Source organism: Suncus etruscus, chromosome 6 (assembly GCF_024139225.1).
Source record: "Suncus etruscus isolate mSunEtr1 chromosome 6, mSunEtr1.pri.cur, whole genome shotgun sequence".
Classification (NCBI taxonomy): Eukaryota; Metazoa; Chordata; class Mammalia; order Eulipotyphla; family Soricidae; genus Suncus; species Suncus etruscus.
This window is the reverse complement of record NC_064853.1, coordinates 8575495-8601541: the sequence shown is the minus strand read 5'-3', so window position 1 is coordinate 8601541 and position 26047 is coordinate 8575495. Positions and strand designations below refer to the sequence as shown.

The following is a 26047-nucleotide window of genomic DNA, read 5'->3' as shown; positions in this document are numbered from 1 at the left end:
AAGAAATAGCTAGAATGCGGTTCTAGGAAAAAATAGAATGGATAACTAATGGTCAATTTGGAGATTGTCTCTGAAACAATTCATTTCAGCAGAGATGACTTCATTAACTTCGTTTTAGATTTTCCAGTGGCTCCTTTTAATCTTTCATGGGATTTTTATTGTTAAGCAATAACAATGGAACATTCAGTAGCATTTTTTTTTCAAAGTACTATTTTTTTTTTGTAAATAGCTATGCTGCCTTAAAGAAAGAATGTGATCTTAATATCAACTTTATTTTGGTCTCTTTTGGATCTCCTTCCAAATATTAATAAACGGTTTAGTTAGTCTTTCTTTGACTTCAAACTTACAAGTCACCCTGAGGATATCTTGCTTAAGAAAAATAAACAGACCCGAATTTTTTTTAATTAACAAAGGAAATTGCTTTTTAGAAAATTCGTTTAATATTTTTGTCTAGTGAAAGTATTATTTTTTTCATGTGTCTGCATGTGTTTATTCTCTTTGGCTCTTTTGAAACAGAGAAATTGGTACCATTGTTAATTCCAGTTTTAAAAAGAGAAAGGTTCGTTTCCAAATGCTTGGAGAGCCAATACCAGTAGGATTTTTGACACACAGATTTTAGCCCTTTTATGTCCCAGTGGATTTTGCAGTTCGCAGGTCACTCTGACTAGGAATTCCCAGAGTATAGTAGAGGAAATTGATGTGATAAAGAGATGAAAAATGCAGGAAAAGGGGGTGTTCATATTAAATTCTGGTCACTTCTCAGAAATCTTCTTTGTGTAGATATACCCTATGGGATATCTTTATTATCCAACTTTATTAGTAAAGAAACCAAGTCAGAAAAAGACATGAATTTTAAATGTCAGTCATGCCGACCCTGCAAAATGGTTTTGCTGCTTAGTTTAAATAATTTAATTTGCCATACTTTAATATCTAGGAGAGATACGTGTAAAACATATGCAAGCATATTAGTCCAGAAATGGAACAGACTGAAATACTAATACTTCACAATAGAGAAGTATTTTTAAACTATTTGGTTACATTGAAAATCGAGATCTTTAAATGTGTTATTTGCATTTGATTTTTTAAACACACACAAGTAAATTTTATTCCTAAAGTTCGTCAGTAGCTTTTTATTCACACTTTCTGATGGCTTTGTGAAAAAGGCATTCACATGGCTAATACACAATATTAATACTGTGCTTTATTTTTCATTAATACCTTACAGAAGCTTGTAACTAATACATTTCAACTTAAAATGTTCTGTGAAATTTGCTTTAAAATGTAGTCAGGGGAGGGGGGCCAGAATGACAGCACAGTGGTAAGGCATTTGCCTTGCACACAACTGATTCAGGATGAACCTCAGTTCAATCCCCACCGTCCCATATGGTCCCCCAAGCCAGGAGCGATTTCTGAGCACATAGCCAGGAGTAACCCCTGAGCATCACCAGGTGTGACCCAAAAACCAAAAAGAAAAAGAAAGGCCCAGTTCTCCCTTGAAGTACTATTCTAAAAATTTTGCTATTCATAGATTCTCTTTACCTGGCTCGCTTTGTCAGCAGAGATCTTCAAAAAATGTTTATAAAAGAGCACAGGGAACACTGAGCATAGTATCCCACCCTTGTAAGAAGTCCCAGAGAAATCAAGCAATAACTGTATATGTATCTTATATATCCTGTAGATTAAAGGGGCTAAGCCATTATAATATATATATATATATATATATATATATCACTACTACATCTGTCACCAGTAGGGGTCATCATCTTAACAGGGGTGTTTACCTCCTATAATATTATTCATAAAGATGATGGTATTATTTGTCAAAACACAATAAGCAGTAAATTTAAAATTATCTGTATGAAGAATTTAAACTTTAATGCACTGCTGACCTATCTAAGTACATTTGTAATCTGTCCTGGTTTAATTGTATCATGATTCTAATAGCATAATATTTTTCATATTGCTTTCATCTTCCCTTACAACTTGTCGGTACATGATGTCACATCACTATAAATATTATGTTATGCTGGTATTAACACTACTTTGGATTAGCACAAGACATAGTATCCCTGAACTAACACAATACAGGCTTATAAAATTTATTTTAGGTTCTAATTCGGAATTTTGGAAATTATGAACTGTGTATTATATAGTTTCCATCTATGTGCAGAATGGTAAGATCATACTAAAGAAACAAGTTTTAATTGCTTTTAACTATCTTATACTGGTTGCTTTTATTCAACTACTGAACATAATCTAAATTTTCTTTAAAATTCATTAAATAACTACTCTCAAATTATTATATTTATTGAATTTCTCATGGCTTCTCAAAAAAGCTGTCCAGTTAGAATTCTTAGAAAGTAAATGGTGTGTAATAATACTTCCAGTTAAGGATATGTGCTTTCTGCCATTAAAATTAATTGCCGCATAATCATTAGGAACTCTTTTCAGAAAAGTATGGTAAGCTTCTATTACGTCACTAAGGAATGCCATACCATTTTTGCAATAGACCCCGTCCCAGCAAAGCAACATTTTAGACAATGGACAAGAAGATGTATCTCCTAGTGGCCAATGGAATCCTTATCCTCTCGGAAGGCGGGATGTACCTCCGGACACCATTACTAAAAAGGTAACCAATCTTGCATGAATAACATAAGGCATGATTCTTGCATATTTGCTGTAATTTGTTGTCCATATCTTGTGTCTTAACATCATCTTTGTAGTAAGTTTATACACTGGATATAACAAAGAGAGATTAACTGCAAGAGCCTCTTAAAAAATATAAAGTGAACACTGTCAAATGGTCGGAGTTGGTAATGAATTTTTATAAATGGCATTCTACTGCCTCTTTGCAAATACAACCCCTCTTTCTAACACCTGTCACCCATTTTTAGTGTGCTATAGTATTGGTGCCATACAATGCTTATCCTTACCTCTTTTGCCTTTAGCAGAATATTCTAGAGGTTTGCAAACTTTTACGAATTGGTGGAGGGTGAAATTGCATTGGGTTTTGCTATTGTTTTTGTTATTGCTGTTGGTGGTGGTTTGGTGCCAGGAAGCAAACCCAGGGTTCCAAACAGGCAATGCTATGTTCACCTTCTGAGCAATATCAATAGACCTTCAGCCATTTTAATATTGCATATCAGAAGTTTAAAACCAATGGAATATTGCGGGGCTGGAGCAGTGGCTCAAGCCATAAGGCGTCTTCCTTGCGTGCGCTAGCCTAGGATGGATAACAGCTCCATCCCCCCGTGTCCTATATGGTCCCCCAAGCCAGGGGCAATTTTTGAGAGCATAGCCAGGAGTAACCCCTGAGCGTCACTGGGTATGGCCAAAAAAACAAAAATAAAATAAAATAAATGGAATATTGAAGAGACAGTACGTCTGGTAAAGCACTTGTCTTGGACACAAGCAAGAATAGATTCCTAACAACTTATAAGGTTCACCAAGTACGACCAGGAGTGATTCCTGAGTACAGTACAGAGCCAAGAGTAAATCCTGAACATCACTGGATGTATTAAATTAGTATAAAATTATTATTAATTTTAATTATTTAATAAAATGTAATAAATTTAATTAATTAAACTAATAATCTAATAACATTGTAAATATTATCATGACCACAAAAGATTGGAACAGAATTCTAATGTCATCAGTGTGTTCATCTATTCATTCATTCAACAGTGAACTAAGCCAAGAATACTATGTGTCCAATATTTGTTAGATATTTGAAAACAAAAATTAGTAAATATGACAATTTTATCCCCCCAAGATCTTCTAGTCTAGTGAGGTGGGGTGAGTGAAAGTAGGTCATTATAAAATCTCATGTAATATCACCATGAAGGGAATAAAAAGAAAATGACAACTTGGGAAAATATGGTAGCACCTAGGTCAGCTGAGTGCAAGGAAAGAGCCCTACACACTATACTATCATACTGGCCCCAACATTGTATTTTTGTTTTTATTTTGACCAAAGTGGATTACAAATCTTTCACAGTAATTTTTTAGGTACATAGTGACATTGAATCAGGGGCATTCCCACCACCAATGCTGTCTTCCCTCCACCGCTGTTCCCAGCATGCATCCCATATCCCCCTCCATTACCACCCAGGTTGCTAGTATAAGTGGTCCCCTCTGTGTCTAGCATGTTGTAGATTGGGTGTTGATTCTGTTGTTGTTGGCTTTGGATTCGGTGTTTAAGTCTGATCATTTCTTTATTTCTATTTAATGTTCATACGACTGTCTGGTCTTGGTACCCTCCATTATTTCCCCCTCAATTTGTGAGGCAAAATAAGATGGTTCAAATTATGTGGTTCTGTTTGAAGACCAATATTGTATTTTTAAGTAGAACTGTAGTTCTTCTCCTCTATTCTAAACTCATGAAGCATGAGTACTCATTTATATTTATATGTCATTATTTATCTTCACATTATATGGTGACATATTTTCATTGTAGCCCACTTGTCCCCTGATAACTTCAGTGTTTTTAAAAACTAATTGAGTGCTGAGAAGGCTCTAAACAGATAAGGCAGTTGCCTTGCACATGGCCAACCCAGGTTCCATCCCTGGCACTGTCTACACTCTGCCAGGCACTGCCTGAAATAACCCCTGAGCACAGAGCAAGGAATACGCCAAGAGCACAGCAGGGTATGGACCAGAATTAAAACAAGAAAATAATCAAATACCAAATGATTTAATCCCACATTATTGTTAATACCTTGATTTGTGTGTTATTAATCAATCCTCCTGTTGAGCAAACCTCAGCTATTAGTAAAAACATATTCTAAGGTGTGAAGTTGGGCCATAGCACCATGAGAGTAGCTGAATAATACAGAGGAATTTAGAAAGGAATTCTGGCAGGAGCAATATTCTGAGTCTGGAGAATCAGAAGAGATTGATTCTGCTGGGGATCATTCTGAAAAAAATGAGAAGCAGGGCATGGTTGTGTTTCAGCAGGGGGGAAGATGATTGACTTCACTGACAAGGACCCTGACGATTTTTCAGAAAATGAACCAGAGAAGATGAAACCAATTAAGTTAGTTCCTGTTGTTGCCCTGGGAAGGTTAGCTGGAAGGAATGCAGAGATCCAAGATATTTGTAAATGAGGCTCTGATCTAAGAAGGTCAAAAAGGTCAGAGAATATAGGAAATGGATAAAAAAAAAAAACTTAAAAGAGAATATAGCAGGGAGGACATTTGTTTTGCATGTGCCTAAGCCAAGTTCAATTCCCATAACACCCTATGGTCCACTGAACCCCACCAGGAGTGATTCCTGCGTACGGAGCTAGAAGGAAGCCCTGAGCACCACCAGGGCTCAAAATCAAAGGCAAACCCAGAAAGGCTCCATGACTGATGTCAAGATTTCTCATTTGGACAAGTGAGAAATGTGGTGTAAATGTGATAGAAATGATGTTGTATGCTGAAATGGGAGCTACAAAAAGAGGTTTTGGTGGAAATAGATGAGGGGAGGAGTGATTGAGTTTTAATACATTGGTCTGAGGTAACTTTAGGGCATTTAAGTATATTTGTTTAATGGATGTTTGGATATATTTATAAGAAGTTTGGAAGTCTTATCCATGGATAAAGACTTAAAGACTCAAAATATAATTGAGCTTTGAATGAGGCAAAAGAATGATACAGAACTCCATATAATACCAACATTTACTTAAGAGATATTTCTAGGAAGAAGAACAGAAAATAAATAGCCTAAGATTTTATCAATAGATTATTTTTACCGCCAGTTATAGAAAATTCAAGGGAAACAATGCTGAATGTTAAGGAAATATTTTGGTAGCATAAAAAATAACTAAGGTAAGCCCTACAGCTTTTTTAATGTAGTCCATCTAAATTAAATTCATTTATTTTAGGCACTGTGGTTTATAGAGTTTTTCAAAATATTTATTTCTGGCATTCAATATTCAAATGTCAGTCCCACCACCAGTGTAACAATATCTCCACTCTTATCATCTGTTACCCAAAATTCTTGAAGTCTGCCCTTGGCAGACTTGAATAATTTACTTAATATTGCTTAGTCCAACTAAATGGTAATGAAATAATCACACACACACATACACACACACACACACACACACACCACTAAATAAAAATTTATTAAAAAATTATTGCACTGGAGATGGGGGGCATTCTTTCATAACTGAAACCCAACCACAATCATATTTGTAATCAAGGTGTTTAAATAAAATATTTTTAAAAAAATATTAAAATTGTCACATCTTGCTGTAAAGTTTTAAGTCATCGTCTTAAAGTCTACTAAGCTGTAAATTGCTAGTTTAGTATTCTGTTGCTGGTTTTGTTTGTTGAGTTTATGTGGCTTCTATGATAATTTCACATCTAATTTTCTGTATTTCTACTGGGAAATTAGTATTAAAATTATGGAGGTGTCATGCTGCTGCTTATGCAGCCTTTTTGGTCCACAACTTTAAGACTCTATGGAGCTGGGCTGACAAGCTCATATGGCGACACCACTGGTTCATGGGGACACTCAGATATGAGGCCAATATATCCATGAGTTTTTCCTGTTTTTGAGAGTTAGATGAGTCTATGGCATTGGCCACTTGAGCAGACATGGCAGTAGGCTCTGGATTATGGGTATGACTGCCAGGACTTCTGGAAGTAAAGAAGCGTGGGGATAGGCAGCCCAGTCTAGCTCAAACCATCTGGAGAAATAAGATACAAAATCAGCATACCTGTATTTTTTTGGAGGCTAGAAGTCTCTGCAGAGATTAGTGAAGAAGTGAGGAAGCTGGACCATTGGCATAGTGGTGGTTGTAGAGTGAAGCCCCAGGGCTTCAACAGGGCCAAGGACTTGTCCACTCCTACCCATAGTACCCCAATGATTACTTCAAGGCCCATATGTTCATAAGTTTTTCCTGCTAGTTGGGCCTCTCTTTCCAGAATTCAGTAAGTCTAAGGCATTGGTGGCTTGTGCAGACATGGCAGAAGGATCTGTAGATTCAGTCTTGAGTTTATAATACTAAATACTTAAGTTTCTCCCCCACAATCTTAAAGTCTTATTATCATTTTAACCAGAAATTGGTACCTTTTCTGATTGTGAAATGGCTCCCAGTAATAATTGTACTTCCTCTTCTAAATCCATCAAGGCGGAGAATCATGTCAGTAGCAATTCTTACCTTTACAAAGACTTTCAACATGTGCCTCTTCTTATATCTCATTGATCCAATTTATTCCAGCACCTCCCATCTCTAATCCTATATCTAAGAACCAACCCATCCCATCCCACCCAATAAATACTTTTTAAAAAATGTTCACTGGAATTGAGAACCCCATCTAAGTCAATGGTCTGTTCAGACTAATGACCATGTTATCGATCAAAATAAAGGAAAGTAGCACTTAGGAAATTAGTGGAGAAAAAAATATTTCAAAAAGGGCATAGCTAACAGTTAAGCACAATATTACCCTACCCTCAAAATAAATCGCCTGAAATTTAAACTTTCATTGAAAGGAATTTAAAGGATCTAGGATCAAAGTAATCACTGGTGATCTAAGAGAAGCAATTTACTTAAATGATGGGATGGAATTCATAAGACCTGACATATAGTAGTAAATAAAAAATGAAAATCTAGAAAATTCTAAAAAAAAAGGGAACTTTTGTTTTTGCTTTGTTTTGTTTTTGTTTTTTGTTTGTTTGGGGAGCCACACCCAGCAGTGCTCAGGGATTACTCCTCACTCTGTGCTCAGAAATAGAACCTGGCAGGCTTGGAGGACCATATAAGATGCCAGGAATCAAATTCAGGTTCCTCCTGGGTTGGATGTGTACAAGGCAAACTCCCTACCACTGTGCTATCTCTCTGACCCCAGGACTATCCTTATTAAAGGAAAGAAAAGTTTGATGAAGTCAGGGATGATTAAGAAAGCTATGGTATATTGTAGATGGTTACATTTAGAGAACAGTATAGGAAAATCAACTTAACCTATATATCTAGTGAATAAATAAAAGCATTTTATTATTGTGCTATTCCTTTTTAATTCAAAACGTATTTAGGGGACACTTGCCTTGCATGCATTCAAAACAGGTTCCAATCCCCAGCACCAATCACGGTCACTCCTGAGCAGAGTCAGAAATATCTTCATCTAAATACCAGGTGTGATTCCCCACAAAATAACCAAATATTTTTAAGAAGATGGTACTCTGGGTGTGGGGTTGGATTTATGTTCATAATAAGCCATTAGTGGGCCGGAGCGGTGTAGCTAGAGTTAAGGCATCTGCCTTGCAAGTGCTAGCCTAGGATGGACCGCGACCGCAGTTTGATCCTCTGGCGTCCCACATGGTCTCCCCAAGCCAGGAGCGATTTCTGAGCACATATCCAGGAATAGCCCCTGAGTGTCAAATGGGTGTGCCCCCTGCCAAAATAATAATAAACCATTACTGGGGCCAGAGTGATAGCACAGTAGTGAGGGTATTTGCCTTAAATACTGCTGACTCAGGTTTAATCCCCAGAACCATATATGGTTCCCTGCACAGGTGTGACCCCCCCCCAAAAAAAACAAACAATAAACCATTACTAATAGTATTGTAAACCAAAATAATAATAAAACTAAATTAAAAGAAAGCATACCTAGAGGTAGAGAGAGCACAGAAGTTAGGTGCATGCCTTGCACATACCACTGGTCCTCTAAGCATCACTGGGTGCAACCATAGGGATCCCCAAACATGGCTGGAATTGCTATAGGTAATTCTTGGTCCCTTGGGGACTTAAGCAATGCTGCATTCTCAGGCCTTTGCATTGATATGCTGATTCAATTAACTGATAATCCCTGAGAGGGGCACCAGGCCCCTAAAGGACTGCTCTGGAAACCCCACCACACACTCCCCCCAAATAAGTTAACTGGAGCCAGAGAGATAGCACAGGGGTAGGGCTTTTGCCTTGTACGTGGCCTACTCAGGATAGATCTGGGTTCGATTCCAGGCATTCCATATGGTCCCCGAGCCTGCCAGGAGCGATTTTAAGCGCAGAGACAGGAGTAACCCCTGAGTGCCACCGAGTGTGACCCAAAACAAAACAAAATAAAACAAAAAATATATTTTTTTAAATTATCAGTGGGACTGAAGTAAAATAACTACAATTCCTTGCTTTAATAATTTAGCTGAGACTAGCTGGGCAATAGAGCCATTAAAGACATGGAAAAAGTGGCAGACATTAACTCACACACAGCTAGCATGAAGTCTGGGATAGATAAGAAAGATTTCTATCTTGTAAAAAGTATGGAGGGGAGAAATTAGAGTAGAACTTGAGCCATAAGAGAGCAAGTCAAGATGTGGAAGAGGCAGAAGGCTTGTGTATTTTTCTTTCCTCTCCCAGAGTAATATTCATTTTACAATGGACTGCGATGAGTCTGAGGATTAATGTCATGAGCTCATTGGTCCATGATCCAATGACAATGATCTTCTTCATCACCTTCTGTCCTGCCTTTCTCTTTTCTGCTTCTCTTTTCCAAGCAACCATTTTTCTTTTCTGATAGAAGCAAATATTGTTTTGTGCAGACTGAATTTGTCATTTGGGGAATAGCCACCATTGAAACTCAAAAACCGATTAGAATCCTTTATTCCGAGTCACTTTTAACTCCAACCACTTCTAAACAGATCTTTCTGAGTCAGTTGGTCAGTGAAGATGTTCCTTGTTTCTCTCTTATTTTCCATAATCTCCATCCATCATGGGGTCTCTGAGAACTTGGTCCTGAGTATGCTGAGCACTGTAAGACTGTTCTGCCCTCCATAGAAATGGCATATTTTGGGACAGGAGAGATAACATGGAGGTGAGGCATTTGCCTCACATGCAGAAGGTGGGTGGCTCAAATCCCAGCATCCCATATAGTCCCCTGAGCCTGCCAGGAGTGATTTCTGAGTGTAGAGCCAGGAGTAAACCCTGAGTGCTGCCGGGTGTGACCCCAAAACAAACAAACAAAAAGGCATATTTTGAGATTATTTTAGTAAGAAAGAATAGAGCCAGGAAAGTAGCTCAAAGGGTTAAAGTGCCTTGTATGTCTAGGCTCTGAGTTGAATTCCCCTCAACACATGATCCAATAAGCATTACCAGGTGTAATGGAGGTAGCCCAACCCTACTGGTCTGATTAGAGCAATATTATGATGCCTGATCATTGAGCCCTCCAACCTGCAGAGCCATAGCTGAGTATCATAGGAGTGGCTCCTTCCACCGCTACCCCTTACCCCTTACAACCTGCCAAAAAGAAAACAAGCAGCTTCCACACTTCACATGCTCTACTTGAAAACATATAAAGGGGCAGATTGCTAATATCTTATCATTTAAATATAATTTTGATAACTTAAACAGAGGTAACATTCATGATGGTGACATGCAAAGTTACTGCACCTTTCCATCACCAAAGTGCCCAAGACCCTTCACACAAAAGAAGATTTTTTTAATTACAACAACTAAAATTTGGGGGGCTATACCCAGTGACACTCCTGGCTCTTATACCCAGAAATGACTTCCTGTCAGGTTCAAAGGATCCTATGGATGTCAGAGATCAAATCCAGGTTGGACACAAGGAGAATCTCCCTGCCCTCTGCTAGTGCTTTGCCCCTACAACAACTAAAAAAATTGGGGAGGGCCATACCAGGTGCTGCTCAGGGGTTATTCCCAGTTATGTGCTCAGAAATCACTCCTGGCTTTGGGGACCATATGGGACGCCAGGGATCGAACCATGGTCTGTCCTAGGTTAGTGCACATAAGGCAAGCTCGCTACCACTTGCACCACCACTCCAGCCCCAACAACTAAAAAGTTTTATCAAAGTATTTTCCCCAGAGAAACATTTCTTATTACAGATATATGTAATTGTTTTCTCTCTTGATCAAATCACTTTTTTAGGAGACCAAACTTTCCAAAGAAGAGTAGAACAGGGGGGAAACTCCAAATAAAAAAGAGCTAATATCTGGACTCAGAGAGACAGATCAACAGGTTGGAGCACATGCTTTGCAGATAGTTGGTCTGGTTTCAGTCCCCAACTGCTTATGGTCCCCTAAACACAGGTGCAAGTGACCTCAGAGCACAGAGCTGAGAGTAGTATTAGAGTTTCTTACTCAACACAACATTAATTCTTTACCAAAAAGAGCACATTTCTTTATCAACTAATACTACCTTAAGTCTTGCTATAGTCAAGAAGGCCGCAGTCATAAAATCAAGATGTAGTTTTTGAGAAGACAAATTAAACTATTTTTCTAATTATTACTAAAGCAGAGCTAGATTAAAGTGATGAAAAGTGTGGCAGAATCAAATTGCCCATTACAGCAATTCTTGATATATATGTTTCCCCAAACAAATGGGTCTTCCAGTTCAGAAAGTCATCCTGGAAGAAGCCTAAAAACAAAAAGGAAATGCAAAATTTATCTTACAGGGCAATAATAGCCATGACCACAAACATAACTAAAATTCTAAACAGCCAGTGTTTATTATCCCAAAATTCTGATCACATAAAAGATAAAAAATTGACAATATAGCATTTTATTGTCACTTGTTTTATTTCTCTGGACTCTCCCCTTACTTATGGGTTCTAAGAACTCTTAAGAGTAAAAAGGAAAAAGAATCTCCAACATTATTGTTAACATCTTTCTTTTTTATTTTATTTAAGGAATGTCTAAGTCAACATCATCTCAAAACAACTTGTAGGTTAGAAAGTATAAATCTAGCTTGACTTTTATCATTTTTTGCTATGGTGATGGCTCCTCTTTTGGTTTTTCATTTTAGTTAATAAATTCCAGTTCTCAGATATTTCTGACAGTTGAAATGTCATCACAGAAGAAAGTGTTTATAGATATTCAATAAGCCAGAAGAAGAAAACTGCCTACAGCACACACATAGATAGAAAAGGCCCTGTTATCTCCTCTTTTATCTGTCACTGATGGTGCTGGCAGATATTACCTTAATATGACAAAAGTGTTTTAAATCAGAATATGTTTTCATGCCCCTTCAATATTGTGAAGTGCTAAGAAGTCAAAATCACTGATTCCCCTTAGGAAGCAGAAAAAAACCATCCCACTACCCCTTCCCTTTCAAGCATCAGAGTTCTCCATAAGTTTTTCTTCTAAAGCCTAAGAGGAAGAGAAGGAACCAGGGATGTGACTCACTGGTCAATTGCTTGCCTTGAAATGCATGAGGCCCTGAGTTCAATTCTCAGCACCACCAAAATAAAAACAAAACAGCACCATTCAATCTCCCAAGGAAAGACTATACATTTTTTGCATCAAAACTTACCCAATTGTAATAATAGTAGAAAAATTTTAAGTGTAATCGTTGGTATCCATCATTAAAATAATCTATGGGGGCCGGAGAGATAGCATGGAGGTAAGGCATTTGCCTTGCATACAGAAGGACGGTGGTTCAAATCCCGGCATCCCAGATGGTTCCCCGAGCCTGTCAGGAGTGATTTCTGAGCTCAGAGCCAGGAGTAACCCCTGACACTGCCGGTGTGACCCAAAAAGAAAAAAATATATGATAAAGACAAATATTTAAGTGTAATAGTTTGGTCTCCATCATAAAACATCTATCATATGGGCACTACATATACAGATATATTCTACCCAAATGTATACAAAGGTTATCTCACCATAGTCACAACAACCTTTGGGAACAGGGAGAGAGGGGAATGAGTTGGAGGAAGAAAGGTCTGAAGTCCAGTATTGTCTAACTACAGCTAGTCTCGACAAGATGGCACACATGAATACTTTGTCTCTCACTCACCTCAACCAACCAAACAACTGAACAAATGTTACAGCTTAGTCCAGCTGTCATGGTCGGTAACCCTACATATCAAGAATTTAGTCAATATGTAGTAGCTCTTACTTTCTTTTTTTGTGGGGGGCACACCCATTTGATGCTCAGGGGTTACTCCTGGCTAAGTGCTCAGAAATTGCCCCTGGCTTGGGAGGACCATATGGGACGCCTTGAACCGCGGTCCTTCCTTGGCTAGCGCTTGCAAGGCAGACACCTTACCTCTAGGGCCACCTCACAGACCCCAGCTCTTATTTTCTGACACAGTTGCTCCTTACCATATTTTCTGTTCTATGACAAGAAGAGAGAATCCATGGCACTAATTCTGGATTTCCAAAAGTTTAAGTCCCCTTCAGTTTTTCCTTAACCTTACACAAATCAAGTAATTTAGATATTCCTAAACATGCTTATTTTCCCAGACCTCATTGTCTCTCCTATAAAACATCAATGACTTTTTTAATTTGGCTTTGTGAATGTCAAGAGGAATTGAATCAGGAGATCTGAACACGACTGAAAACTACCAACAAATCTTTCTGTCATAGTGGGGTGTTGATGTAATGGCAATTGGACTTGGATAACCTCACTGTAATGATGCTTGGACTTGGACATGTCCCCTGGACACACACCCTTTGGACATTCTCCTGACATGCTGGGTATAAAAAGAAAAACTTGGACAGTTGGAGGGGGGCCAAGGATAATGACCAGAACAGTGCCAGCTGGTTAGTGGGGGGCTAGATATAAAGCATAGGCAAAGTGCTGTCTGCTTTGTATCTATCTCTCATTCTCTCTTAAATCTGGATGGGTGGGCCTCCCTCTGCTCTGTGTCTCTCTCTCTGTCTCTCTGTCTCTCTCTGTCTCTCTGTCTCTCTCTCTTCTCTCTCTCTCCTCTCTCTCTCTCCCTCCCTCCCTCTTTCCCTCCCTCCCTCTCTCCCTCCCCTAAACCCCTGGCAATGGCAGACTTCAGATTCTGTGTGGAAGTAAAAAAAAAAAATACTGGTTTCACTCTCCTCACTCTCCTCACTCTCTTTCTCTCTCTCTCTCTCTCTCTCTCTCTCTCTCTCTCTCTCTCTCTCTCTCTCTCTCTCTCTCTCTCTCTCTCTCTCTCTCTCTCTCTCTCAGTCCCAGGTGGTTGCTACAGTGGGATTAGTTCCCTTTGTTCCTCAACAATGTAGTTTATCCTGTCCTTAAGCCTATCACCTAAGATGGTGTCACCCTCTCCTGTATTATGTTGTCTCTGTTACCAAAAAATAGCCCAAGTCCCGTGACCAAAATCACATGCAGGAGTAATAAATCTGCACTAAAGACCAAAGCAAGCCCTGCACAATAACAACATTATTACATAAAAGTTAAATTGCATTTTAAAAAAAATCTCAATTTCCTTCTTTGTTCTCAAGATCTTAATTTTTTTTCTCTTTCTCTTAAGCAGTAGTATAGGAGAAAGAATAAGTCTTTAATAAAACTTTGTATGTTTTAAACTTTGCTTTTGGTTTTCTCATTTGGGAAGAAAAGACAAAGATGCTAATCTTGTAGAGTGACTCTGAAATTAGATGATGTAAAATACTTATCACAGTGCCCATCATATAAGGATGTAATTGATAGCTATTATAAGTCATACTTTGGATAAAAAATATGGACTCTTGGATCAGAGAAATACTATAGGAGGTGAGGCACTTGTCTTGTTTGCAGTCAACCCTGGTTTAATTTCCAGTACCACAATACTCCCTGAGCACCACAGCTGAGCAGAGCCAGAATTGTCCCTGAGCACTACCAGTCCCACACTTTCTCCCCTCCAAAATCTAACCACATTGATTATGGGAAAGCTAAGTATTTAGATTTGTTCATTTACTATTTAGCTAGACAACTGACTTGAAAGCATATGTGTAAAGAAGGAAGTACAAAGATAGTAGGGTGTGGGTAATGAGAAGATAAATGTTAGAAGAATCAATGAAAAGCAAGTAATATTATAAAATACGGGTTTAAAATCGGTTCATGGGAATGGGGAAGATATTTATATTTTTGGCCAAAAAGAATTAAATCTTTGCTCAGATAAGAACTGTTTCTTCTCAGCAAATTATTGACTATTCCTTTGGTACCTATATTTTTACTGCGTTACATTATCTTCTTTAATTGCAATCGTCTATGAAGTACTTATTATCTACAGTTTCCCTATAATAAGCAGAGCACTTAAAGCTTGCATAAGACTGAAAAGTGGCAGAGGAATGACTAAAATTTAGATTTATCTGACTCCAAAGACAGGCTTTACGTCAATTGTGTGGGTTGTTTTTTTTTTTTTTTTTTATTCCTGATATTTCTTTAACTCTCTTTTTCCACAATTTTGTCATTTCCAGGATGTCATACAAATGAATCATACAGTAGATAATCTTTCAGGATTAGGTTTTTGTGTTTGTTTGTTTTTTACTCAGTATGCATCTCTGGACACCCATTCAAGCTGTTGTGTGTTTCTGTGGTTTCTTCTTTTTATTGCTGATTTTCACTCTGTGTGTAGAATGGTGAGATCCATTTGCTTGCCTATTAACCTACCAAAGGGATGCTGGGTTGTTCCCTTTATGTCACTATTGTGGAGAGAATTGCACTAGACATCCATGCATCCATTTTTGTATAAATTTAAGATGGCTACATTTGATGTCTAGAAGAAATAAGTTTCCAGAGTGGTTCTACAATGTTAGATTTGCATCCATGTCATAAGCTTATTTCAGGTATTCAGGTGTATAGTCATAGTACTTAGTGATTTCAATACAATCATCTCTGAGAGCTCATTATACTGTACCTCATGTACATGTTTGCTGCCTTCAATATATCCTTTTTAGTCATCTATGTTTCTATTTGGTGAAATGTTATTTGGCTTTATATTATTTGCTACTATTCTAAATGGGTTATTTACTGGGTTTTTACTGTTGAGTTCTGAGTTCTTGATATAGTCTTGTGGGGGGGTTGTCATATATGTGATCTGCAAACAGTTTCTTAAATCTGTAGCTTCTCTGTTTGTTCTTTTAATGTTTCATCTTACGGCTATGGTCCTTTATAAGTTGATTTTTATGTAAGGTCTGAGATACAGGTCAGTGTTTGTGAATTATTCATGTGAATGGCCAATGGTGTGAGCAACATTTGTCAAAAAGGCTCTATTTTCTCCACTGACTTCAATTGCACCTTTGCAAAAAAAAATCACTTGAGCATATTTTTATGAGTCCATTTATAGATCTCCAAACTGATCCAATCATGTAGCTGTATGTGATTTATCCCTCTGCCATTAGCACACAGTCCTAAATACTCTATTAATAATCTTGCAATCAAATGGGCTGATTTGATTCAAAGTTTATTCTTTTTTAATGAATATCTTTATTTAAACACCTTGATTACAAATAGGATTGTAGTTGGGTTTTCAGTCATGTAATGAACACCCCCCTTCACCAGTACAATATTCCTGTCACCAATGTCCCAAATCTCCACACCACCCCACCTGTACTCTAGACAGGCTTTCTACAGTTTATTCTTTTTTAACTTTATTTAAACATTGTGGTTTACAAAGTTGAGCATAATACAATTGTTTTGGGTATTTAATGTCCAACACCAACTCCACCACCAGTGTGACCTTTTCTCCACTATTATCTCCAGTTTCCAACCTCATAGCAAATACAAAATAATTTATTTGATATTGCTTTTTACAACTAAATGGCTAATGAAATTATAAAAATTACCACCAAATGGCTAGTGGGATTTCTTTAGAAGAAAATTTGTGAAAATTGTTGTTTCTAACAATGGGGTCAATAAAATCATTATCTGATAGTTAACTAAGCTAGTTGAGCCTTCGATATTATTTTATTTGTTTATTTTTGAGTTTAGTTAACTACTATGCTAATTTTCCATCTAATTTGGTTTGCTTCTACTGGACTGTCAGCATTCTGGAATTTGGAGGTGTTGTATTACTGGACATGTATGTAGCCACAAGCTCCATGAACTCCAGTATCTATAGTACAGGGGTAATGAGTTTCAGTAGCTTGGCTTGGCTTGAATTTCTCCCGATATTAATGGTGAAGTAGTGCAGTAAAGGTGGGTCATTGCTTACAAAATGGCCACTGTCAGTTTATTCTTCTTTTAAAACTAATTAAGAAATAAATAAATACATGGGCCCAAAGAGATAGCACAGCGGCGTTTGCCTTGCAAGCAGCCGATCCAGGACCAAAGGTGGTTGGTTCGAATCTCGGTGTCCCATATGGTCCCTGGAGCCTGCCAGGAGCTATTTCTGAGCAGACAGCCAGGAGTAACCCCTGAGCACTGCCAGGTGTGGCCCAAAAACCAATAAATAAATAAATAAATAAATAAATAAATAAATAAATAAATAAATAAATAAAAATAACTTTAGCTAAAATTGTCTCACTAATTTACCATTAAATTTTGAATTCAGTTTCTCACTCTCTATTTTAAAAAGTTTGCTGGGTGGAATAGGAACCATGGTATTTTTAAAAGCAATAAGTATGATTATTTATATTCAATATATAAAAAATCTTGCTGGGTGTTTGGCGCAATAGTACAGTGGATTGGGCATTTGCTTTGCATGTGACCAACCCGAGTTCTCTCTCCAGCACCAATATACCAATACCCCAATCCCAGCCCTGCCAGGAGTGATTGATGTTTTCCCCCATTTGATTTCTAGTGTTCTCTCTGTATTAGGGTGAGTCTTTGTAGTTAATCCCCTAGAAGATGCTAAGGGAGGTTTGCTCTTCCAGTTCTCCCAAATGACAGGAAGAATAATTGTGTGCAATATATTATTTGTTAAGTACATCAGTCTTGAGGCCACATAGTCATATGGAACTATAATGTGGGCCCTAACTATGGTCAGGGCAGGTGAGGAGCCTACTGGGACTCATCCTGTAGGCAGGGCCTCTGCCTTTGGATCTTGAATAGGTTCAATAATGTCAGCCAGAAGGTCATCCCAGCCTCACCTGGGTTGGTGGAGCAGCAAGAAGAAGGTCCAAGGTGGGTCATGACTAACTCTAAAGGTCTAAAGGTTCTCCATTTTGCTAGACTGTTCCTTTCTGTCCTTTACTGGTAAGATTTAACTTGACCAGGAAGGGTCATTCACTATTTTTATTATTTATTTCTATTCACCATGATTTACAAAGTTGTTCATAATAGTGTTTCAGGCATACTGTGTTCCAACATCATTCCTACCATCAGTGTGACGTTCTCTCCACCAATGTTCCCAGGTTCCCTCTCACCCCATCCACAGCCTAGCAGGCACATTTTTTAAGTTTAGTACTTATATTTTGGGCTTCCTATTGCAGTGTTTTAGCTCCATGATTTATAATATAGTTGCACCTCACTTCAATACCACCAATGTACCTGATCCCCTGCCTCCCTGGACCTCCTAACTTTCTCTTCTTAATTCCTACCTCAATTTCTTTCTTTCCCTATCATTCTCAATTATAGAATAAAAGATTCAGGATAATCTAGGTATCACCTCTTTGATATCCTGCATTCCCTTGTCTTACAACTTAATACATCCCAGATAAGTGAGATCATCTGATGTTTATCCTTCTATTGACTTATTTCACTTACCATAATATCCTCCAGTTCCAGCCGGGTTACATCTTTGAATTGTATAGTACTTCAAAATGTATATATACTATGCCTTCATCACTCACTCATCTATCATTGAACAGCAGAATTGATATAAATTTAACCTTTGTACAGATTTTTCCCACCTACAACTGCTAATGTTTTTAAGTTTCTTGCTTCTTCAGCTCCATCATTAAGTTTGAAAAATAAATTCACCACTATGTGCATACTTGACCCCTAGATAATTTTCTGTCAACTTTTCTTCTGTTTACTTTTCAACTTGGACTTGGACTTTCATATATACAATGTTAGGACTATTGTTAATTTTTAATTTTACTACAATTTGTGAAATATGATCTCATGTAAAAGCTTATAGTATTAATGAGCATAATTTTACCATCATCCTACCACCATCAAACTGCCGGTGACCTTCTGCCTAAATTATCCTCTGTCACTTTCATCCAATTTCATTCAACACTCCAGTACCATCATTTGTTAATTATATCTGTAATTTTGGGCCAAGGATTTGTCTTTGTTCAATATTATCCATTCATTCCCCTTTTCATTTTTAGAAAAAAACACTTCTACTTCATACATCAGTCCACAAACAGGTTGGAGCATCTAGTATCTGTGCTTCCCCTTCTAATTTGGTTCATTTAGCCTGATACCCTTCATTTTCATTCATGTTGCAGGGACTTGTATGGTTCCATTCTTTCTGATAGCTGCATAATAGTTCACTTAGTTGTTCTTAATGGAATAAATGGAAAAATATGTCTATTCCATCGACTTGGGAGCAGAAATTCCTCTGCCTCCACTGTTTAAAATTGGCTTAGATATTAAGAGAGAAGGGGAAAATAAAACAACAAAAAATGCCTGGTCTGAATAAAAAGTGGATTTTGTTGCTATTATTCAAATTACTGAGACAGACTATTTCAGGGGTGGTCTAACCAAGCAGTCTTAAGAAGGCCAAAGAGATCTAACTGGGCTCATTTAAATACATGGCCAGAGCCTTAATCCTTGCATTATTATCTCTCAGTTCCTGAGACAGACTTCATTTAAATAAGTGCTGTTAAGTGCTTTAAATCAATTAGTGAGTGATCCTTTGTTAAAAAAAAAAAATAAAGGTTCTATACTATTGATACTGATCCCCCAATTTTTAGGAACCTTTTGGGATTAATTTTAAAGAATGAATATGTCTATTGGAATATATTCAGGGACAAAATGACTGTCCATTAGTGCTGATTTTGAATTTTGGGAAACTGTGAATTAAGAAGCAAGATGAGTAATCAAACAAATAATCCATTGTGAAATACACTTGTCTCTTTTTCAACAGAATTACATGAGCCAAGAGCTTTATTGTTATGAGAAAGTCATTTCTTTATTATCATTAAAACTTCTCAACACTTCACATGTCTATATAATAAAGCTATGGAAGAATTTTGAGTAAACAAGGCCATTTTGTAGCAGACCAACTTTCCTTTTCTGTGGTCTTGGCATGTTTCTTTCCTTGGGCCATATGGCTATTGGAGTATTTTCTCTATAAATCTGACTCTATGATTCAAGGCTAATTAGAAAATACCATCTTCCATCACTCTTCTTCTCAAATACAAGCTGCTTTGTCTAACATCCCCTTGAAAGTTCAGAACAAACATCAAATCTTCTCTAGTTTATCATTCAAATCATGTAGCATGGGCTTTGCAAAAACTTTCATGTTCAAATTCCCTTTGGTATGAGTCAGAGTTCTTATAAATAAGAACTGGAATATATCCAGTATCTGCTGTTTCTACATTTCCATCCGTCCTTTGTACTTTACCATGAACATCTTTATTAACTTTCTGAAGTTTTTATGCCAACTAAAAGAAAACAACCACTTCCTCTTTATAATTCCATTGCTCTATTATTGTTCCTTCCTATGTCCTGTGGTGTTTATGTTTAACTTCACACAAAGAAATCATGTTCATTTTTCACTTTCTACAACAGCCACTCTCCATCCCCATTCTTTGCAACCTATCACACCCATGGAAATGAAAAGAATTGCCCCTTCTACAAATTATCCATTCACAGCGTGTACCTTCAAGTACACTTTGTTTTGCTAAGCCATGTCTGAACAAGAGCTTCATTACCTCCTCCTAGTGAAAATGTTGTTATAAATCTTTTAAGTCATATGCCTAGGATCTAAAATAGAAAATATTTGATAAGTAACAATGGTCCTTTAATAACTTTACTAGCTGATATTGAAGAATCAATTTTGAAGAGTCTACCTCAGTAACTTTGTCTCTGTTCCTCTTCATGATTTCTTTTTCATTTAAAATACAACTCTTAGGGGGCAAGAGACAAGTTGAAGGGAAGAGCTATTTTATGTTGTTTTTGTTTAGCTTATATTGGGTAAATGGAAAAATATATTGGTGCTTCTCAGGGATTATTGCTAGCTCAGTGCTAAAGAGTTATTCCTGTCGTGCTCGACTACTCAGTGATAGGAATGCAATATGGTGGTCCCACATCCAAAGAAGTCCTTTGAGCTATTTTCCTATCCTAATTTCATGTTTGAAGAGTATATCTTGATTGTCAGATGTCAGTTCAAAGATTAATTTTGTCAGTTTCCCAACTCTGCCAATTACTTGACAGTTTCCCTTTTTGAAGATGGGGAAGGTGTTTTCAGCAATTGTCAGGAGTTAGTCCTAGCTCTCTGCTCAGGAATCACACTTAATGATATTCAAAGGACCATAATTAGTGTCATATATTAAACCAGATTCAGCTGATTACAAGACAACTAATCACCTGTACTATCTCTCTGGCCCTACATGAAAATTTCTTAATTTCTCTAAGACTTAGCTTCTCCTTAGTAAAAGTGGGTAATAGTTACCAATTCATATTCTCTATGGATTCAAGGGGTAGTGTGTGTCAAAGTAATTTTAGAACACGATTCCATACCTAGTATTGGAATGGTCACCATTATTTATGAATTACTATTTGGTAAGAAGTGTGTGATGCTTACACTCAAAGACTTTCAAATCAAAGCAAAACCAAAGTACAATTCTATCATCAGAGGGAAAAAAATATTTTTTAAAAATGAAAGGCTGGGCTGGAGAGATAGCAGTAAGACGTTTGCCTTGCATGTAGCCAACCTGGGATGAGCTGGGTTCAATTCCCCGCATCCCATATGAACCCCCGAGCCTGCCAGGAGCAATTTCTGAGCACAGAGCCAGGAGTAACTCCTGAGTGCCACTGGGTATGGTCCAAAAACAAAAAAGAAAAGAAAGGCTAATTTATATATAATAATATTTCACATTCTTATAATATGTTTCATTCTATAATATAGAATTAATTTTTATCCTTAGATAATTATCAGAATATTCTAATCAATAAAATGATTGTTATGTAATCATTATTGTGTATTCATCCATGTGAATTATGCTTCAGGGGATTTAAATTCTGCTCTGAATCACTCTCAGTTTTCTGAGTGTAAAAGCTCTTTTCTAGTCTCTGTGATCTTTTCCAATCAAGCAGGCATTTTTTCCTCTTTCTCATTGGCTGAAGCATTGACTAAAGACCTGTGATTATTACACCATTAAAATAAAAGCATATGTAAATGTAAAAATGAATTATTTGGAGGCCATACTAATTAGTCCTTTTAGTCTACTAACCTCTATCTCATCCTAATTCCTCTCATTTCAGAAAATTATTGTCTCTACATAAGACAGCAGAGCAGTGAGTTCATTCACAGTTACTCAAAATGTGAAACTGCTATTAATGGCTCTCTATTCATACCCACCAAAAGAACATGAAATTTTAGGAGTGCAGCGAACTTGCAATAAGGAAAATCTTGACCCTAGGAGTGCTCAGTCTTCTAGAGAAGATTGTGGCATTTCTTTTCAGTTGTACAAAAACAATAGATAGATAGATAGATAGATAGATAGATAGATAGATAGATAGATAGATAGATAGATAGATAGATAGATAGATAGATAGATGATAGATAGATAGATTAGATAGATAGATAGATGATAGATAGATAGATAGATAGATAGATAGATAGATAGATAGATAGATAGATAGATAGATAGATAGATAGATAGATAGATAGATAGATAGATAGATAACCTTCATGTCCAAATTCCCCTTTGGTATGAGTCAGAGTTCTTTTTTTTTTTTTTACCTTTTTTTTGTGTGTGTGGTTTTTGGGTCATACCCAGCAGTTCTCAGGGGTTATTTCTGGCTCCAGGCTCAGAAATTGCTCCTGGCAGGCACAGGGGACCATATGGGACACCGGGATTCGAACCGATGACCTCCTGCATGAAAGGCAAATGCCTTACCTCCTCTCCGGCCCCCCTGAGTCAGAGTTCTTATAACTAAAAACTGGAATAAATCCAGTATTTGCTCTTTCTACATTTCCATCAGTCCCTTGTACTTCACCATGAACATCTTTATTAATTATATATTATTAGATAATATATTAGATTATTTCAATATTAATATATTATATAGTATGAGAAAACAATAGACACTCTGGAGAAATGTATGTTTGCCTGTAGGAAGTTATCTCAATTGTTTTTATGTCATAGTTTTTGACCACTAATTAATTGTATGGACAGTATTGTACTGATCAATGTCTTCACATCATGCTGGCATAGCCTAAATGTCTTTTTGCATCATTAATTTCTCGTAACTTAACTACTTTTATTGTTTTCAATGTAAAAAAAAAACAGGATGGGCCCGGAGAGATAGCACAGTGGCGTTTGCCTTGCAAGCAGCCGATCCAGGACCAAAGGTGGTTGGTTTGAATCCCGGTGTCCCATATGTTCCCCCGTGCGTGCCAGGACTATTTCTGAGCAGACAGCCTGGAGTAACCCCTGAGCACCGCTGGGTGTGGCCCAAAAACAAACAAACAAAAAAAAAACAAAACAAAAAAAAAGGATACTACACATCAAAATATAATTAAATTGTTATTCAGGGGGCTGGAGAGATAGCACAGCGGTGTTTGCCTTGCAAGCAGCCAATCCAGGACCTAAGGTGGTTGCTTTGAGTCTTGGTGTCCCATATGGTCCCTCGTGCCTGCCAGGAGTTATTTCCGAGCAGATGGCTAGGAGTAACCCCTGAGCACTGCCGGGTGTGGTCCAAAAAACAAACAAACAAAAATTGTTATTCACTTTGGCTCTAGCTATTGTCAAATAATTCTGAATGTTTTTTTCACTGAAATTACCTTTTATTTAAAGTCAAAAATATTCCTTTCATCTTTTTTTCTTTTTTTTTTAATTTTTATTTTGATCATATTGGCTTACATATCTTTCACAGTCGTATTTTAGGTACATATTAACATTGAATCAGGGGAATACCCAACACCAAATTTGTCCTCCCCCAATCCTTGTTCCCTTCCTGCAAGCATATCCCCCCCAGGCTGCTAGAGTAGGTGGTCCCCTCTTTGTCTAGCTTACTATTAGTGATCATATATCTGTTTGGTCCTGGTACCTGCCCTTGTTCCCCCCTCTATTTGAGAGGTGGAGCTCGATAATTCGAGTTATATGGTTTTGTTTGAAGGAAAGAAAGGCAATAGAATGGGGTAAAAAATAAGTAAAAATAAAAATAAATCAAATAAATCAAATAAGCTAAACATGGCGGAGTCCTTCTAGAGGCTTTCAACCTCAGTTTGAGCGAGGACATAAAAAAGGTAATTGAAACACCACATCAGTACAGAAAGAAATATCAAATTAAATATCCAGTGAGCATCCTTTCATCTTTTTTAAATTCATTTCTTTTTAAGGGTTTTAGATCACACGTGGAGGTACTCAAGTTTTAATCCTGTCCTGCCTCTATGCTCAGGGATCACTCCTGTTGGACTCAGAGGATTTAAATGAGAAGCAGGAGATAAAACCTAGGTTGGCCACATGCAAGGCAAATGTCCTACCCATTGTATTATTGCTTCAGCTCCTTCAAATAATTTTCTATGACCATTATCTTTTGCTTTTGTGTTACACTGCTCTTCTTTAAAAAATAGATTTTTTAATAACTAAGGGCTGTAGACATAGTACAGCAAGTAGGGCACTGGCCTTGCATGCAGCTGACCTGGGTTTGATCTTTGACATCCCAAATGGTACTCGAAGTGTGATTGCTGAGTGCAGAGTCAGGAATAACACTTGAGTATCACAGGGTATAGCTCAAAAGCAAGCAAAAAAAAGAAAAAACTTTTCAATAAATAAAATGAACCTACTCCTAAAAATCTTGCTTATTCCTTTATTCCTCAAACCTGACTTTTTCAAAGTAGTCAAAAACCTTAATTAGTCAGGGATCAACAGTCTTTCACTAACAAATGAATTCTAAAGTAAACGTCATTGTTGAATTCCAAAATACCCTTAAAAGATCCACAGTAAAGAAAAAAATGTTCCAGAAGTAAACCCTCAGGCACTTTTACAGTAATGAGTGATATACCAAGCTTGGCACTAGAACAGGTTTGAAACAGGATTGATGATCAGGAACCAGAGAGATAATCCAGGGGGTTAGGTGCTTGGTTTGCATCATGATAACCTTGGTTCAGATCCCTGGCAACATATATGGTCTCCTAAGCACCTCTAGGGGTCAATCCTGAGCACAGAGTTCAGGAATATCCTCTGAGTGCCATTGACTATGGGGCAACACCAACACCTCTCTTCTCTTGTCCTAAAAGTAAGTAATAATGTTCAGCATTTGGTATCCAGGTAAGAGCTCCACATTAAGTAATATATTTTTTTTCTTCCCAAGAAGTTTTCATAGGGTCTGGGCCATGGCTATATATGGTCAAGCCAGGCCTGGATAGTTTCATGCTCAGGTCCTTTAATTTCGGGTATCACAGGACCATCTAACAGGATTTGGGGGGTAAGGGGCCAGGCTATACCCTTCCAAAAATTGAGCCATGGTTTTGGGTATTCAAACCATGCACTCCCTGGGCCAACTTGACCTGATTTGAAAGCCACTTTCTAGGTTCTCAGCTCACAAAGAACTTTTCGACTGGTAGAAAAAGAATCATATTTTTTTTGTTTCTTGTAATGGTTCCATGATCTGGAGAGCAAATAAATTTGAGAAAAAGAATGAAGCAGAGCATGTGGAATTGGTATCATATCTTTAAAAAATGTGCATATGCCCTGACTCTTTCAACAATCACTTTTGAGGACTGAGGGGTTTCCTTTACCACTTTGATCAATCTTTCTGATTTTCAATTGATTGATTGAGCTGTTAATCAATCTCCCTGAAATCTCTGGAAGTGATGATGTGCTTATAGTGCACCAATGAAAAAATTCCCAAAGCTAGTTAGTGCTTCCGCAGACTTCAGAGACACAAAGAATTTTATCATGGAGTTCACACGCCTTCGAGCTTCTACACAAGCACCGTAACCTTTCATTTAACAATGCAGAGAATTAACAAGATTGATGGCACCCACCAGAAGCTTCCTTTGCCCTGTGTCATAAAGGAAACCATGCAATTCCATGTCTTTGTTTTAGAATTAAGAAGTAGGTTCTTTTATTTTCCCCCCTGCCGGCTCAGACATGACTTGACTCTTCCTGGTAGTATTTAAACTGCGGTGCTAGGCAGGATAACACGATTAAATCATGGCTTCTTTTTTTCTTCTGGAAAATGTTCAGACCAGGTTTTGTCCCCTTGCAAGGAGAAGAGGTGAGCTGGTATATTTCTAACAAATCCAGATGACTTGGTCTCATTTCATGCACCCTCACTCT

General features: G+C 37.5%; 1 protein-coding gene across 1 annotated transcript in view; it reads left to right on the top strand.

The window, feature by feature from the left end:
• The window catches only part of LRRC7 (leucine rich repeat containing 7), a 363919-nt gene that overhangs the window by 277642 nt on the left and 60230 nt on the right, over positions 1-26047 (top strand). The window contains exon 21 of the mRNA XM_049775680.1: positions 2510-2629. Within this exon, the coding sequence (XP_049631637.1) occupies positions 2510-2629 (120 nt within the window). The remainder of the gene's footprint in view (positions 1-2509; positions 2630-26047) is intronic.